Here is a 19,132-nt window from a genome sequence, read left to right as displayed (position 1 = left end):
GACTAAAAATGCAGAGATGACCAAGTGGTATCAATGAGAAAACAGCTGTAGTGAGCCTACTGTAGAACAAGATAAAAATCAGAATAATCAAGACTAATCTACAGTAGAAAAAAATCAGAAGAATGGTGGCATCTGTGAAGTGGAGATCATTTTGACTAGGAAGAAGCATGAGGGAACTTTCTGGGTGGCACTCCTGAATGGGATTTATGTTATACAGGTGTATGTGTTTTTCAAAAGTCATTGGATGTGACTCAACATAAGCAGATCAATCAATGTAATCCATCACATAAATAGAGTGAAGGAAAAACATATGATCATCACAACTGACACAGAAAAGGCCTTTGACAAAATCCATCAACTTTCATGATAAAAAAAGCATTCAGGAATAGAATGGAACTTTCTCAATATGATAAAGGGCATTTATGGAAAACTCACAGCTAACAGGATACCCAACAGTCAAAGACTGGAAGCTTTCACTCTAAGGTCAGGAATAAGACAAAGATGCCTGCTTTCATCACTGCTATTCAAAAGTATACTGTAAATTCTAGCCAGAGTAATTAGACAAGAAAAATAAATAAAAGGCATCCAAATTGGAAAGAAGTAAAACTGTTGCCATTCTCAGACGACATGATTCTAAATATAGAAATTCCCAAAGCATCTGAATGGAAGCTACTAGCACTAATAAACAAATTCACCAAAGTTATAGGGTACAAGATTAATACATAAAAATAAGTTGTGTTTCTCTATACCACCAATGAACAATATGAAAAGAAAATTAAGACAGCAATTCCATTTACAACAGCATCTAAAAGAATTAAATATTTATAAATACATCCAACCAAGGACGTGAAAGACTTGTAGGCTGAAAACTACAAAACATTGTTTAAAATAATAGTACTAATTAAACGGAAAGATGTCCTGGGTTCATGGGCAGGAAGACAATATTGTTATAATGTCAATACTACCCAAAGCAATTCAATGCAACAGATTCAGTACAATTCTTATCAAAATTCCAAAAGTTTTTCTCAAAGAAATGGAATATCCAATCTTCAAATTCATATGAAATTGGAAGGGACGCTAAATAGCCAAAGCAATCTCAAACAATAACAACAAAGTTAGAGGACTCCCACTTCCTGATTTCAAAACTCATTCCAAAACTATTGTAATCAACAGTGTGGTACAGCACAGGGATAGACATAGAGACCAATGGAATGGAATTAAGAGTCCAGAAATAAACGCATACATTTATGGCCAATTTATTTTTGACCCAAGTCAATTCATTGGGGAAAAAATAGTCTCCTCAATAGAAGGTACTGGGACAATTGGATTTCCTAATGTAAAAGAATGAAGCTGGATCCCTATCTCACACCATATACAAAAATAAACTCAAAATAGGATAAATGACCTATATATGAGCTAAAATCATAAAACTCAAAATAAAACATAGGGGTAAATCTTCATGACCTTGAATTTGGCAATGGATTCTTAGTTATAATAACAAAAGCATAAGCAATAAAAGAAATAATAGGTAACTTGGATTTGATCAAATTTTTAAAAATTTTGTGCATTAAAGGACATCACCAAGAAAATGAAAAGACAGCCTTCAGAATGGGAGAAACTATTTGGAAGTTATATACCTGATGAAGGTTTATACCTGGAATATATAAAGAACCCCTAAAACTCAACAAAAAGGGGCAAACAATCCAATTAAAAATGGGCAGACAACTTGAAAGGACATTTCCCCAAAGAAAATATACAAATGGCCAATGAGCACACAAAAAGATGCTCAACATCATTAGCAATTAGGGAAATGAGAGTCAAAACCACAATGAGATACCAGTTCACACCATTAGAATGGCTATAATTTTAAAAAGCAAAACAGGAAAATAACAATTGTTGGCAAGGATGAAATTGGAACTCACAAATTGCTAGTGGGAATGTAAAATTGTGAAGCCACAGTGAAAACAGTACAGTGGTACCTCAAAACACTAAGTGTAGAGTTACCACATGACCAGCAGTTCTATTCCTGGTTATATAGCAAAATAATTGAAAATAGGGACACAGATACATGTATGCCAATGTTCATTGCAGCATTATTCATAATAGCCAAAAGGTGGAAACAACCCAAGTGTCCATCAACAGATGAATGGATAAACAAAATGTGGAATGTATTATTCAGCCTTAAACAGGAATGAAGCTCTGATATATGCTACAACATGGATTAACCTTGAAAACATTATGCTAAATGGAATAAGCTAGACACATAAGGACAAACATTGTAAGATTCCACCTACAGGAAATATCTAGAATAGGTAATTTCATAGAGACAGAAAGTATATTAGAGGTTACCAGAGGCTTGGGGGGGGGGAGGGTGGCAGAATTGGAAATTATTGCTTAATGGTTAGAGTCCGTTTGGGGTGATAAAAAGTGTTTTGGAAACAGCTAGTGGTGATGGCCTCACAGCATTATGAATGTAATTAAGGTACAATGTATACTTAAAATGGCAAATTTTGTATGATATATATTTTACTATAATAAAAAATGAAAAAAATATATATTAAAAAAGTCATTAGATGAAATCTTCTGTTCCTGGCCAAGATGGAGAAACAGAGACTAGATATACTGTACTACCTGAAAGAACCAAAAAAATAAAGACTGTACCAAAATATATGAAATGATGGTTTTCAAAACACTGGGCATCAGGTGATGAAGGCCAGTTATCCCTGAGACACAAAAAACAACTGACGCAAGTTCTATGATTACACTTACTGCCTTGAGAAAATTCACAGACCATAAGCAAGGAAGAACAAACCAGGCAGCATCTGGTGGACTCCCTTAGTGGAGGAGACAGAGCTGAGAGTCTGAAGAGATCACAATGGCTAGAGTTCACAGGACAGAGTTCCATACAGAAGAAAAATGCAGAGAGAGAACTGCAGAGATTTGCAGAGAGACCTGCTCATACTGATCAGCACATAACATGTAAGGAAAACATTCAAGGCCAAATATAGAACCACCTCAGAGAACTAGAGGTAACAGTGTTCAGTGCTTCTAAGATCCACTTCCATGCTCACTCACATGGCTTTGGGCAGGCCTCAGATCCTCCCCTGCCACTGGCTAAAAATATCAGTTGCTTGCCACATAGGCTTCTACATAGGGCTGCTTACAACAAGAAAGCTTGCTTACTCAAGACCAAGGGCTCTAAGAGAAAGAGAGGGCACCCAAGACAGAAGCCATATGGTAAACTAATCTCAGAAGTGATATCCCATTCACTTTTGCCTCCTTCTATTTATTATAAGCAAATCACTACATGCAGCTCAAACTCAAGAGGTGATGATCCAAAGGTATTTTGAATAGTGGGGGGAGCGATTTTGAGGGGCATCTTAGAGGCTGCCTACCACAGCCCTCTGGAAAAAAATATCTGGCAACTTCTTATAAAATCAAACATGCATTTCCCATATGACCAAGCAATCTCACTCCTCAGTATTTATCCTAGTAACAAAAAATCTTATGTTCAGACAAAAACCTATACACTAACTTTATAGCAGCTTGATTTATAATGCCCCCAAAACTGGGAACAATCCAAATATCCTCCAACAAGTGAACAAATAAATGAACTGTAGTACATCTATACATTAGAATATTACTCAGCTATAAAAAGCAATTAACTATTGATTTACACAACTTGAGAGTTTCAAAGGCATATTGTTGGAGAAAGAAGCCAGTGTCAAAAGGTTACATACTGTACAATTCCATTTATAAAACATTTTGGAAAAGGTAAAAATCTTGGAAGAAAAAAGATCAGTGGTAGACAGTGATTATTTATAAGTAGGGGTAGGGTGTGATTCCAAAGCAGCAGCATAAGGAAGTTTTGGTGGGTAATAGAATCATTGTGTAACATTATTGTGATAGTGTTTTCAAAACTATACATTTTTAAGAATTCATAGAATTGTACATCCAAAAAAGAGAAGAAGATTTACTTCATGTAAATTAAAAAATAAATATCTAGTACATTTTCTGTCTTCTTACTGAGTCTGAATGATACAGGGCCCTGAAAATCCTTGTACCAATTGAAAAAAAGAGAATGTTTCTGGGAGAATTCTACCTGAGTCCCGGCATTTGAAAAGTAAACTTTACAAACTAATGGTAAAAAGAGACTTCTTGAACACAGAGAGCTAGATCATATCCTTGATGTCACTTTGTGCAATTTAAAAGTAAGATATCAAAGGATAACAGTTTTATCTTTAGGACAATTTATCCGAGGGGAGTGCCATCAGCATCATGGCAGAGTGAGCTTGCCCAGTACTCTCTCCCCTCCAACATACAACAAAAAGGGATATCCATACTTCTGTTGGACATCCATCCAACAGAAGACATCCTAACAACACAAAAACCTTGGAGAGACATGCAGCCACATGACGGAAGGCAGAGAGGCTGGAGCCCCCCTCAGAGGAGCTGGAACTGGGTAAGAGAGAACTTCACTCCCTCCCCTAAAGACTGCAATTGCTGCCATAAGGGGATCCATGAGAGGAGTGGGGGAGGGGTCGCACATCCATGGGATCACCCAGGACTCCCTAGGGCCCTTGTAGCCTAGAGGGAAGCTCTCTAATGGGGCAAAAGCTTTCACATGGGGTGACCTATCAAGCCAAGACCCCAGGAGACCATATAGCGAGAGCTGATCAAGAAATCCCAGAATGCATCGTAGGAGAAAGTGCCCCTCCCCCCACCTGCTCCACGCTGCTCCAGTGCCTGGGATCTCAGATAAGGCAGAGGGCTGAGTATATGTGGCTCTTGACTCCCACTCAGTGGTGATACGCTGTAACTGCAACCAAATAATATCAGAATGAGAAAGAGTCAACTTTCGAACATCAGACACTACACCAAATCTCCAGACCACAGAGAAAATGACAAGCACCCAGAACTCAGCCCTGAGGACACAGAAATATGTAAGCTAAACGACAATGAATTCAAAATAGCTATCATCAAAAAACTCAATGAGGTAAAAGAGCATGTAGAGAAACAATTCAACAAGTTCAGGAGCTACTTCACAAGAGGTTGAAACTATAAAGAAGAATCTATCAGAAATATGAGAAATGAAAGACACAATGGAAGAGATAAAACAAAATATGGATTCCCTGAATGTTCGTGTGGACACCATAGAGTAGTGAAACAGCATAATCGAAGACAGACATGTTGAAATGCTCCAGACAGAGGAGAAGAGAGAACTAAGACCAAAAAGAAATGAAGAAAGTCTCCGAGAAATATTCGACTCAATGAGGAAATGCAACAGAAGAATTATAGGTATTCAAGAAGGTGAAGAGGAGAATGGAGCAGAAAACGTGCTCAAAGAAATAATAGCAGAGAACTTCCCAAATCTAGGGAAAGAGAGGGAAATATGTGTGGAAGAAGCTTCTAGATCTCCTAGATTTGTCAATGTAAAAAGACCTACTGCAAGGCATATAGTAGTAAAACTGGCAAAAATGAATGACAAAGAAGGAATACTCACGGCAGCAAGGCAGAAGAAAATAACCTATAAAGGAACCCCTATCAGACTTTCAGTGCATTTCTCTGCAGAAACCTTATAAGCTAGGAGAGAATGGAACAACATATTCAAAACTTTAAAAGACAAGAATCTCCAGCCAAGAATACTCTATCCAGCAAAAATATCCTTCAGATGTGAGAGAGAAATTAAATCTTTTCCAGACAAACAAAAGCTAAGGGACTTCATAGCCACAAGACCCCCCCCCACACACACAAAAAATCCTCAAGAAGGCCCTCATACCTGAAAAAAGAAAAAAAAAGGAGAAAGGAGTCACAAAACACAGAGTAAGGACATAAATAGGTAGACAGAATCAGAATAGGATAGCAAATATTCAACTATAGCATTAGGCTAAAGGGAAGGAAAACACCAAAAACAAAGACAATCTTGTCACTTTAACCACAAACTCACAACACAAGTTGGAATAAGACGTGAGAAAAACAACTTATCTGAGTATATCATGGGAGTTTAAAAAGTTAGATATATCTTATTTAGGACATTGAACATACCTTCATAATTGAAACTAAAATGAAATTTTATAACTTTCCTAGTTCAGGTTTACAATTAGAGTTAGGAAAGTCATAGACTTAGATGTCAATCTTGCTATATTTTCATATGCAATAGTTCTTGATGTTTTGAGAATTTTGCCTCTATAGATGGTCTGGATATAGTTTTCTGTACAGGCAACAATCTAAGTTAATTTCATTGCACTAGAAATGGTTCTAAATCTTCTAGTCAATTCTGGAGACTTATAGCTTTCATACACACATTCCTTATTTTTAAAAATTATTAATAAATAGTTATATGTATAGACTATATAATCTTTGCTAGTTCATTTTCATTTTTTCTGATATTGTAATATGTCTTGATATAGAGTTGTAAGTTCTCCTGTGAGTAGTTTTGCTCACCTCCCACAGGTTTTGCTGTGTAGAATACTCAGTGTTGTGTCCAAAGAAATTGTAGTCTAAATTTTTATTTCATTCTTAACCAAATGTTGGTTTAAACATGCACTGGATAAGGAGTCAGATGTTCCTACAATCTAATATTATTTTTTAACTAGCCAGATAATGTGGGCAATAATATTCTCAACAGTGTTTCATGCTGATTGGAATTTTAGGATTCAGCGTAAAGGGTTAGATTTGAATGAAGGCACTATTCATTATATTTTTATGGTTTTTTTTCCTTCAGGATGAATCATCTCATGACCAAGAAGGAATGAACAATGATGACTTTGCTATATTCACTAGAGGTTTAAGGTTTTTCTTTAATATTAAATTTCTGATATTAAGTCAAGTGTGTACCACAGTTAAGAGTGTTTCCATAAACAATAAAAGTCAAAGGAAGAAATAATTTTGACAATGGATTATATTTACTGAGTATGTTACAGTCTCAACTATAAGCCATTTATGTATAATCCTTACAAAACCCAAGTATGCTAGTGAATATAACCATGTCCATATCACATCAAATATAACAATATATATGTATAAATTTTTGAATATGAATATATTGAAATTGAAATAATTTTTTAAAAAATTAAATATTCCCATAAGTACTTATATTTATGCAAAATCATTAGGAAAAACTCTGCAATAAGAAGTAATATGGGGAGGAGAAAAATGGCTAGCACAGTGTGGTCAAAAGGGAAGTCAGCTTAATCTGTCATGTTTAAAATCTGTGCATGTTAAAAACTACAAAAGGATTATTTCAGCAATGAAAAGCAAATAAGCAAACACAATGTATCAAGTGGAATGCTAAATGAGGCATTCTTTAGAATCACAAAAAGTGGAGTCAATTACAGTATTTAACCACAGATATTTGGTAAAAATAATGGTATAGTCACATATATTAATACTATTAATACACTTACTTACATGGGATGTTATGTGTAACGTATCTCGTCATTAGAAAGGCAATTTATGAAACTATTTGAATAATATGATTACATTTTCCTTAAAAAATTTATGAAAGGATTTGTTCCAACAATTTGACAATAGTTACATCTCCTTGGGAGGATAAAGGTAATTTTGTTGGCCTCTTTGTAGTTCTTTAAAAATTCAGAGAAAATTACTACAACAAAGTACCAATTGTATTAAAAGAATATTAATTTGTATATAAAAGTACAGTTTTATCAATGTTAAAACATATTTCTTAAAGTAACATTTTAAATAAAATGATACAGATGCAGAGATATACAGTTAGAAATTTATTTTTAAAAAATCAATTGAAGATTCTCCAAATCGGATGTGGGATATAAAAGGACTGTCATTAAATCCAAGCTTATAATACTAAGAATATAAAATGTCATTAAACTGTGCATAAAAAGCATCAGGAAATAATTACTGGATAAGTGGTATTGGAATAAGAATTTCGGTGAGAACAAAATAAATTTAAAAATTTAATGTGCAACTTACGATAGTACTTTAGTTATGTGCAAACCAAACTAATCATAGCTAAACAAAAAATAAAGTGGATTTAAAGTATTTTTAAATAATAAAAATGCAACAAAGAAGATTTTTCACTTTCTACACTCATGATTAGAAAGTTTTTGAAATTTAGAAAAAAGTGAACTGTTGATAAAGGCTTTCCAATGTTCATTTTCTTCTTATGATAGTCAAACTGTGAAACACTTAAGGCATTCTTGTATTAATTATATTTTTATGTTTTTCCCACCGATGAATTTCTTAGGATTTCTCCTATTAATTTTGTTTCCAGGGTTTATCTCTCATGTCAGGTGACCTAAAAGGCATGCTCAAAAGTCTTACAAAGCCTCCTTTCATACTATTTCTTACCATTATGAACTTTTTGATGGCGATTAAGATTTGAACCTCTTGCAAAAGCCTTCCCACATTCCTTACATTTATATGGTTTCTCACCAGTATGAATTCTTTGATGCAGAATAAGGTCTGAAGAACGAAGAAAGGCTTTCTCACATTTGTTGCAAGTATGTGGTTTATCGCCAGCATGAATTCGCTGATGCCGAGTCAGGTATGTTGCACAAGTAAAAACTTTCCCACATTCATTACATTCCCAGGTTTTCTCACCAGTGTGAATTTTCTGATGTTGTATAAGTATTGAATCTCTACTCAAGATCTTTCCACATTCCTTACATTCACACAATTTCTCACCAGCATGAATTGATTTATGTCGAGAAAGTTCTGATGAACGACGAAAGGCCCTTTCACACTCCTTACATTTATAGGGTTTCTCACCAGTATGAATTCTCTGATGCTGAGTAAGGTCTGAAGACTGACGAAAGGCCTTCCCACACTCCTTACATACATAGGGTTTCTCACCTGAGTGAATTCTCTGATGTGCTGTAAGTATTGAGGCAGTACTAAAGGCTCTTTCACATTCCTTACATTTGTAGGGCTTCTCACCAGTATGAATCCTCTGATGGCGAATAAAGGCTGAAACATTACTAAATGCCCTAACACAATACTTACATTTGTAAGGTTTCTCACCAGTATGAATTCTTTGATGTTGAGTAAGGTATGAGGAATGACGAAAGGCTTTTCCACATTCTTTACATTCATTGGGTTTCTCACCTGTGTGAATCCTTTGATGTACTCTAAATATTGAACTAGTACTAAAGGCCTTTCCACATTCATTACACTCATAGGGTTTTTCACCAGTATGAATTCTCTGATGACGAATAAGGGCTGTACCATTGTTAAATTCTCTAACACAATCCTTACATTTAAAGGGTTTCTCACTCGTATAAATTCTATGATGCAGGAAAAAATGTGAGGCATTAGTCAAGGCCGTCCCACTTTCCTTACATTCATTAGATTTTTCTCTAGTAAAAATTATCTGATGTTGTATAAAGTCTGAGCCATTATTCAAAGACGTCCTACATTCTTCACATTCATAGGTTCTCATACCAATATGCACTGTGTGATATGAAGTAAGTTTTGAAGTCCTACCAAGGGCCTTCTCATAGTCCTTATAGTCATAGAATTTCTTGCCAGGATGACTTTCTTGATTTGCAGTAAGTTGTGAGTCTTCTCCACAGGCATTTTTATATTTTTTGCATTCATAAGATTTCTCTTCAGTGTTAAATGTTTGATGTAGAGAAAGAGATGTATGCTGAATGAAAGAGGATATGTCTTCAGAGGTACATGACACTTGGTTAAAATGTCTTTCCTGAGATCCCTGTTTAAGTCCATGTTTTGTAAATCCTTCCATTTTAACACGTTGGGATGAATCCATTTCATAATTATCCTTTTTCAGAGACAATTTCTTATTCTCTTTATATTCTGAAAGAAAACACAAACAAAAATGTTCACTTTTTTTTCTTGGAAGACACAAAATTTACAATAGAAAAGGGAGAATTACACTGACATAAATATCTATAAATGTGAATAGAATATATTGTTCTCTTATGGTGGTGCAATTTGAGAGATAAAGTATAGAAATTGAAAAGTGATATAGAAAGGTAAGGGGGAAGCAATTAGGAAAAGATTAAATCAGTGACTCTCAGATTCTGGAACAAATTCAAAATATACTTTGGCAAAAAACTGGAAGCTTGATAACATACTCTGTTGGAAGGCTATAGGTAAGTAAGTCTCTCTCACATATTGAGCGTAGCAAATAAAAATGACACAACCACTATAGAGGGCTATCTGCCAGTTTCTAGCAAAATTATATAAGCATTTACCTTTTGACCCAGCAGTCTTAGTTCTAGGAACCCAAACATACACTTTCTGGGAAGAATCTGAAAAGATTTATGCAGAAGGGTATCCACCACAGAACTATTCATAAGAGCAAATGACTAGAACCAATCCAAATAGCCATCAATGTGGTACTACTTGAACTCATATAGTATATGCACACAACAGAGTTCTATACAACTGTATAAAGAAATGAGAAGCATCTATATATCCCTATGGCATAATCATCATGATTTTTTTTTAAGTAGAAGAACAAGGTGGAGCAAACGGTATCTAGTGTATGCTACCACTTATATAGAGGGAATGAATGAAGATATATACATACGTGCTCACATTCAATGAAACAATGAAAGGATAAACCATAAAGTTTATAAAAGATCTCCTATGTTGGAGGGAATGAAAACAGTGGGAGGGGACAAGAATGGAAGCTAGACTTCTATGAGTATATGTTGTTTTGTAGATCTGACATTGGAACTTTGTAAATATTTTATAAAATTGTAACAAATTAAATAATAAATGCAAAAATATGAAAAACAAAGTTAAATAGATGAACTTTGTAAGGTATTGGGCTGTTCTATAAGTAGAGATAGAAGGTAATTCTAATGTTGCTAAAACATAAGATTTGATTGTACTTACTAATGGGTTACCAAACACACTATTGAAAAATGTCACATGCTAGTTATGTGAGTGTGCTTATTACTTGAAATGTAAAATACACTTTATAATCACTTCTTTATGTATATTTCCCCCCAAAATATTGAAAAAAATAAGAGGAATAAAGGGGAATAGTCTCAGTTCATCTGATGAGGCTGGTACAAAATGAGACCAGGACAGTATTAGAAAGAAAAATTATGATTCAATCTAATTAATGAATATAGATGTACAGATTCTAAACAACATATCACCAAATTGGATCTAGTAATTTAATAAAAAATAACATCATGACCATTTGAATTCATTCTAAAAATATAAAATTAAAACAGGAAAATTTATTAATGTAAGTCACTATAATAAGGGGAAAAAAAACATGATCCCAGAAGAAAAAATAATTAAAACTCAGCATCCAACATAAAGTAAACCCTTATATGCTATGTATAAAACAGAATTTCATTATACTAATGAAGTGTATCCTCATAAAAATACAGCAAAAATACATACAACAATGAAAGTTTAAAATCAAGCCCAAATTCAACTTTGTGGTATTCTTTCCAAAACCCCCCAAATCAGAAGTCTAGTCATCAGAAAAACATCAGACAAATACAAATTGATGGATATTCTACAAAACACCTGACCAGTATTCCTCAAAACTGTCAAGGACATAAACAACAAGGAAAAATCAAGAAACTGTCACAGACCAAGAGAAATGGTCTAAATAAAACTAAATACAATGTGTTATCCTGGATTAGGTCCCCTAACACAAAAAGGACATTAGCAGAAAAACATGAAATCTGAATACATACTGCAGTTTAGTTAATAAGAATGTACCAGTCTTGGGTTCTTAGTTTTGACAAATATACCACAATAAGGTAGGGGGTGAGGGCTATATGGGAACTCTCTACACTATTTTTGCAACTTTTTTGTAAATATAAAATTATTCCAAACTTTAAAATAAAAAAGAAGGAAAAAACCATACTCATAAAAATCATTAAAAAAGATGAAAACACACAGCAACACCACTTCTATTGAACATTTCCTGGACGGTGTAGCCACTGCAGTAGGACTAGAATGAAGTATTAAGGTTACAAGCATAGGAAAGTAAGAAACAAAACTGAAAATATTTGCAAATTTTGTGATTGTCTACATGGAAATTCTAATTATTGGAATTATTCTTATAACTAATGGGTCATGGCAAAAGTCAACATATAGAACACCAAGAAAGAAAAGTCTATATTATATACCTTTTTGATTTTTGTCACTGAATCTATATGGAATGATTTCCACATCTTATTAATAATCATAATAAAAAGAAAACAAGTACAGTAAAAAAGAGTGCAGAGAGAATAACAGGCCATGTAAAAGAGGGAAGGAGAATTGAGAATATAAATGTGAACATACTTTATTCCTGAAAAAATAAATACAGAAAGGATAAATCAGACTAACCAAAAAAAAAAAAGGTTACCTAGAGTTGGGGTGGCAATGGATGAAGCAGATAAGGATGCGAATATGACTTGTCTAAGTATAATTTTCATAGTTTTGACTTTTGAAGCAAGTAAATGTTTTACATATTCCAAATATAAACTAAAAAATATCTAAACTCAACAATTAAACTGTATATTAGGTTGAAAATCCAGAGAACAGAATTAATCTAACAACTTTTCAAACTAAACTCTGACTGGAAATCCTTAGAGTAACACATTCTAAGCAAAAAACAAATTAAAAAGAAAAAAAAGGAAAACAAAACTAAGAAATCTTGAACTTGACTTAGTAGGTTTTTTCTCAGTAGTTGTGTTAGTTTTCTAATTCTGAACCTATTCTATGGCATTTAGGACAGAAGACGCGTAAATACACTCATATTGTGGAAAGCAGCATTTTTTCACTGTTCAAGGTAAAGTTACAAAATTGAAATGCAGAAAAGTGAGACAGAATCTCATCTTTTGGATTTGAATTTAGAGTTATTAGCATGACTCAATGATAAGAACAGTTTTCCTCTTTCCACTGAATGGGAACAGAAGCAGTGATAGCCCAGCAGTAATGAGCACACTGAATACTCAGGTATTGGTCGCTGAACACTACTCCTTATTAAAAGAAACTAAGCCTTCTTCACAAGTTGGCTAATTCCAAGTGGGGAGCAGGGAAAATACAAGATGAGCCTGGAACATATTTTTGTGTCAGAAAAAAAAGTCATTATAAACATGAAGACATGAAAAAAGGATGCACAAGCTAGCTGAAAGTGGTCCCCAATAGCCAAATTTGAGACAGTTTAATCATCAAAAAGAAAAATGATTACAATGGATTATAAGATATTTAATTAAAAAAAGAATCAATGAATCTGTAATGCTTCTCAACAAAAGTGGAGAGGAAAAGCTCTTCTTAAAGCAAGACCAATGAATAAATGCAGAAAAAAAGGGATAATTAGAACCTCACCATTTTCTAAGCTCAATGTAATTACTTTGAAGAAGAACTAATGAATGTCAAACCTTCTGGGTGAGCCATTTCTGGAGGACAGTTAGACAGTCTCCAAGAATCAGCACACAGATTAGTCAGTAGTTATAAGGGGCAAAATGTACCTTTCCAATGGAGCGATCTGGCTGTCATCTCCATAACCACTTGATCAACATTACCGTCATGTAATGAGAAGGATTGACTTTCCCTCCTGATATGAGAAATTAAGAAGTACACAACCCTCCCTAAGTATCAGATCAGACAAAACTTTTTAATGTAAACCTAATCATGGAGTGGCAACTAGATAAGTCCTGAATGTAAAACATTCTATAACAATTTGGCCTTCACTGTTAAAACATTTTTATTTTGAAAAACAAAAAAATGGGCAAGGTATTGGTTTCAATTCCAAAACTAAAAAGAACACAGAATGATTTATTTTAAAAAAAGATATACATTCCTGAAGATGATGCAATAAAATTGAACATATGCATTGTATGCATTGACGGAAAAGCTTTAAAAATTCTCTGCTTTAAAAAAATCAATCATAAGAAAATATGGGGGAAAATCCACTTACAAAAAAATGTATAGAAGAATGGCAGTTTCAATTATAAGTTGAAACTGGAAGAATTTCGAAGGCAACCTAATTATGCAAATATATCTATATTATAATACTGATATAATATATCTAAAAGTTTATTAAGATAGGAAGGCACATGATACAGTATTTTAGAGGAAATCCACGATGCATTTCTATGCATCAAATGTGTGTATGTGTGTACATATATGCATGTAATGCATGTGTTATAGTTACCTAGTTGTTTGTGGAATGTTAAATGTATTTTAAAAATTCATTTTAAAAATTAACTTGTATCTATTCACCTGTAATTCAGAGGAAAACATGTCCACTATGTCTACACTCTTTTGATTAGACTTGGAGAGGCAATATAGCTCAGGAGCTTAGAGCACATATAGCTTCGGTTCAAACCTTATCTCCAACACTTACTCGTTGTTGACCTTGGACAAGTTATTTCGAGTTTCTGTGCCCCAGTTTCCTCTTCTGTAAATGGAAAAAAAACCCGGTATTTTTAAAAAATAAAAATCTAATCATGTCGTAGTTCTGCTTAAAATCTACTTATGTCCCATTTCACTCAGAAAAACTTCAACTGCAATTTACAAGGTCACCATAAACTGACCCTTTCCAACATACACCTCTCTGATCACATCTCACCCTCCTCTCCTCTTCGTTCACTCTCACCTAGCCATACTGGCCACCTTGGTGCTGCTGACACACAATGAGCCTGACAGCCTCTGGACTTTTGTACTTACTGTGCCCTCTGCCTTGAATTATCCATCTTCACATGCTCTTCTCCCTCACTCCCACTCTATTTTATGTCGATTGCATGCATTCATGCAATCGCTTGATCCTCCTCCCTCACCTCAATCTCTCCTCATCTGCACCCTCTGCCTTCCCATTGCAAGCACATACCCTTTACACTCAAAACTCTCTACCAAGGTGACTGCCATCACTCCCAAGGCTCCAACGATTACAGCTCTGTGAGGCTTTTCCACCTTTCAATCTCCAGCCATTTCTTCTGGTTGTATTATTTGAACTTCTCTTACAATTAATTCTACTTTTTGAAGGACTTTTATGGATTTTTTTCTCAACTCCTAGGCTATAAGTTTCTTAATAGCTCACGTATTTTATAATCTCTACATCTCCCAGAAAAATGTCCTCCTCAGCATAGAATATAGGGAAGTGTTGGTTGAAAAAAATGAATATATGAATAAAGTAATGAATCAAAAAAGTGAACATACTGAATAGCAAAATGTTTAAGAGAGTAACACATATATAGATCAAAGGGCAAAAGACAGTAAGCCAATGGGAATGAATTAGATCTCAAATAAAGGTAGAAGTCTGTCATTAGAAATATCTACTAGGAATTGAAAGAAAATATGAAAGCAAAGAAGCAGGGACAGTGTTAGGTTCGAGATGGAGGTGTGGGTGTTTGGAAGCTAATGGTGAAGTTTACTTTTCCCTACAGCTGTGGGCCTTTGAAGGAAGATTCTGCAAAACATCTCAAAGATACGGTCTCCTCACTGATCTGGGTTACGCCCTGCACAGCTCTCCCCTTGCCTGATCATCAGTCACTTACCTAGGTACAGGCCCTTTGTCAGCTCACCGTCAAAAACACGCCAAGGCTCCTTCCCTTGCTCCAATAAAGAGATCACGTCTGGCTTGGGAATGGCAAGTCCTATTCACAAGAGAAGAAAGGAGAATTTTTATGTTGTAGGTGTCTCAGGACTCAAATCCTGCCCCGTGATCAGCAAATAAAAGGTGATGCCACTCTTGGAAGGGCCAAAAAAAGCAGAGAAGATAGAGCTTTGGCCTTAGGCCCAATGAAGCTACCCATTTCCAACTCTACAAAGCTCAAGCCATTTCTTTAGGAAGAGGGAGAAGAAATGCATGATACATGAAAGGAATTGAGAAATTCTTCTTGAGGGAAGCAAATACATCAGGGGGCAAAATTTGACTTTTTAGAGATAGGTATACTTACCAACTGAGACCAGGTTGCTATAATTTTCCAACATTACACATCTGTACAAATTCCTTTGAGTTGAGTCCAGACATGCCCACTCTTCCTGAGAGAAGTCTATGGACACATCCCTGAATATCACAAATCCCTGGAACAAAAAACATGAGTCATACTTGTGTAATGAAAATAAATGACTTCAAGATGAAAGGAGAGGAAAAACATAAAAGTAGAGGAAGTAAAGGAGAGTTTTACAGGAAAGGAAAGAGATGGAGAGCAAACAGACCGGAGTCACTGCCTGTGATGAGTGAAGAATAGAGTCAGTGTTAATCAACGAGCAGGCCTCACACAACCTAATTCCTGCAGACAAAAACTCTGTGCCCAGAGGATTCCAGGATCCATTCTGGTTTAAAAATATATTAAATTCAATTAAGAGGAATATCCCAATTAAAAAGCCAACTTGGATATAGTATATTTTCAATAAAGAGAAGTAACTTCCTGCTTCCCCTTCTCCTGTGAAAAGCCAAGTTATAAATAATTGGTAAACTCTTGGCAGGATATCAGAGGATAAAATTTTAGAATAATAGGAATATAGAGAAGGTCCTAACATTTTCAACAATCAGAAAGCAAGTCACATAAAAGACACCAGGAAACAGAAACACAACGGCCTGCTCAATAGCACTCTTCAATGGAAACACAAAACAAAATATGTAACCAATTTTGCAATACTGAAAGAGAAGTGAATTCCTGACTAGAGTTATTTATCCAGCCAAAATTCACACTAATGTGAGGGTTGTATAAGACATTTTAGATAAGCAAGAGCTCAAATATATAACTCCTACATACCTTTTTTTATTCTTTTATTTAAAACAGATTTTTCAGCTTTATTGAGGTATAATTGACAAATAAATTGTATATTCTTAAAACGTATAACGTGATGATCTAACATACAGATACTTCGTGAAATGATTACCACAATCAGGTTAATTAACACATCCATCACCTCATGGAGTTACCATTTTGTGTGTGTGTGCATGGTGAGAACACTCAAGGTCTACTCTCCTAGCAAATGTCAAGTACATAACACATCACTGTTAACTATAGTCACTACAATGTACATTATTAGATCCCCAGAGTTTATTCATCTTGTAACTGAAGGCTTGTACCCTTTGACCAGCATATCTCTATGTTCTCCACCCACTAGCCCCTAGTATCCACCATTCTCTTTGGCCTCTAAGAGTTGGACTTTTTTTTATTTTTAGATATACAGGTAAGTGAGATCATACAGTATCTGTCTTTCTCTGTTTGGCTAATTTCACTTAGCATAACGTCCTCGAGATATATCTGCAAATGGCAGGATTTCCTTCTTTCTTATGGTTGAGTAATATTCCATTATATGTATATCTATCTATTGATAGATTGATGGATATCTCACATCTATTTTTATCCATTCCTCCATCAATGGACATTATTGTAAATAATGCTGCAATGAAAATGAACATGGGAGTGCAGATATCTCTTCAAGATACTGATTTTGTTTCCTTTGGACATATACTCAGAAGTGGGACAGCTGGATCATATGATAGTTCTAATTTTAGTTTTTTGAGGAGTCCCCATTCCATGTTCTATATGGCTGTACTAATTTACATTCCAACCAACAGCATACAAAGTTTTCTTTTTATTCACATCCTCACCAACACTTATCTGTTGTCTTTTTGATAAAAACCATCCTAACAGGTCTAAGGTGGTATCTCACTGTGGATTTGATTTGCTTTTCCCTAATGATTAGTGACGGGGAGCACCTTTTATGTACCAGTTGGCCATTAGTATATCTTCTTTGGAAAAATGTCTACTCAGGACCTTTCCCCATTTTTTAATAGGGTTACTTGTTTTTTGGCTATTAAGTTGTATAAATCCTTATATATTTTGGATATTAATGGCTTATCAGATATATGGTTTGCAAATATTCTTTCTCATTCTGTAGGTGGCCTTTTCATTTTGTTGACTTTCCATTGCTGTGCAGAAGCTTTTTAGTTTGATGTCATCCCACTTGTTTAGTTTTGCTTTTGTTGCCTTTGCTTTTGGTGTCATATCCAAAAAATCATTGCCCAGACCAATGTCAAGAAACTTTCCTGACGTTTTCTTCTAATAGTTTCTTCTAATAGTTTTATGGTTTCAGGTCTTACATTTTCTTCACTGTTTTTCATTCTTTTTTCTTCGTTTTCTCTGACTGGATAATTTCAAATGATCTGTCTGTGACTTCACAGATTCATTCTTCTGCTGGATTAAGTCTACCGTGGATGCTTTCTATTGCATTTTTCATTTCATTCATTGTATTCTTCAGCTCCAGAATTTGCCTGCTTCTTTTTTATGATGTCCATCTCTTTGTTAAACTTTTTTGTTTTTGAATTGTTTTTCTGATTTTGTTGAATTCTTTCTGTGTTTTCTTGTTTCTCATTGAGCTTCCTAAAAACAACTCTTTTTGATTCTTTACCAGGAAAATTGCAGATCTCCATTTCTTTGGTGTTGGTTATTGGAAAAGTACTGTGTTCCTTTGGTAGTGTCATGTTTCCTTGATTTATCATGTTCCCTGAAGTCTTGCATTGCTGTGTTCACATTTAAAGAAGAAGTTTCTTCTTCCAGTCTTTACCCACTGGCTTTGGGAGAGGAATACCTTCTTTCAGCCCTTTCTGTGGACCATTTTTCTGAGAAGGTAATAGAGGACATGTTATATCAAGACCAGACAGTAAAAGAGCAAAGAGTTACATAAGAGATCAAGAAAGAAAAGCAACATAGCAGAGTGGCAAGAGAAGGTACCAGCGTAAATATAAAATGGAAAAGCTAGGACAACAGCTGGGAAGCAAAGATAAAAATTTGTCCAGATGGCTGCAGTGGCCATGGACGAACATAAGAGACTCCTCAGGAAATAATGTTCAGCAATGTGGAAATTGCTATTAATATGTATGTAATAGAGATATTGTTACATTTTGAAATATTAGCAATAAATACTAGAAAACTAGGTGAAAAAAAATTCATCCAAAAAATTAACTTCAGAAAAAAATGAAGAGTTATACAAACTTATCTCTCATGATGACTATTTAGGAATGATTTTTTACTTCAAAAGCTTCCAAAAATTAAAGCACTTCTTCCACAATAACACTTTTAATTTTGAATATAATGACTCTTCTACTCCAAAACACACTAAATAAATATAAGAACTGATATGTGAACATTATGTGGTTTTAGGCACAAACAAACACCAATTTACTTGCTACAACAATTTCTAGTCA

The 19,132-nt window shown here is 34.6% G+C and overlaps 1 protein-coding gene across 3 annotated transcripts in view; it reads right to left on the bottom strand.

Annotated features, from left to right (window-relative positions):
- Positions 1-6,787: 6,787 nt before the first annotated feature.
- LOC139039645 (zinc finger protein 345-like) overlaps positions 6,788-19,132 on the bottom strand; it is a 59,306-nt gene continuing 46,961 nt past the window's right edge. For 2 of the 3 annotated variants that reach the window (XM_044759407.2, XM_044759412.2), the window contains 4 exons: positions 15,867-15,993; positions 15,465-15,563; positions 14,315-14,368; positions 6,788-9,795 (listed from right to left, as the gene is read on the bottom strand). In XM_044759407.2, coding sequence (XP_044615342.1) covers positions 8,318-9,795; positions 14,315-14,368; positions 15,465-15,563; positions 15,867-15,993 — 1,758 coding nt within the window. In that variant the 3' untranslated portion in view covers positions 6,788-8,317. The remainder of the gene's footprint in view (positions 9,796-14,314; positions 14,369-15,464; positions 15,564-15,866; positions 15,994-19,132) is intronic. The other variant, XM_044759411.2, reaches the window with a different exon arrangement.

The sequence above is a fragment of the Equus asinus genome, chromosome 26 (genome assembly GCF_041296235.1).
Source record: "Equus asinus isolate D_3611 breed Donkey chromosome 26, EquAss-T2T_v2, whole genome shotgun sequence".
Taxonomy (NCBI): Eukaryota; Metazoa; Chordata; class Mammalia; order Perissodactyla; family Equidae; genus Equus; species Equus asinus.
This window is presented reverse-complemented; position numbering and strand designations above follow the sequence as displayed.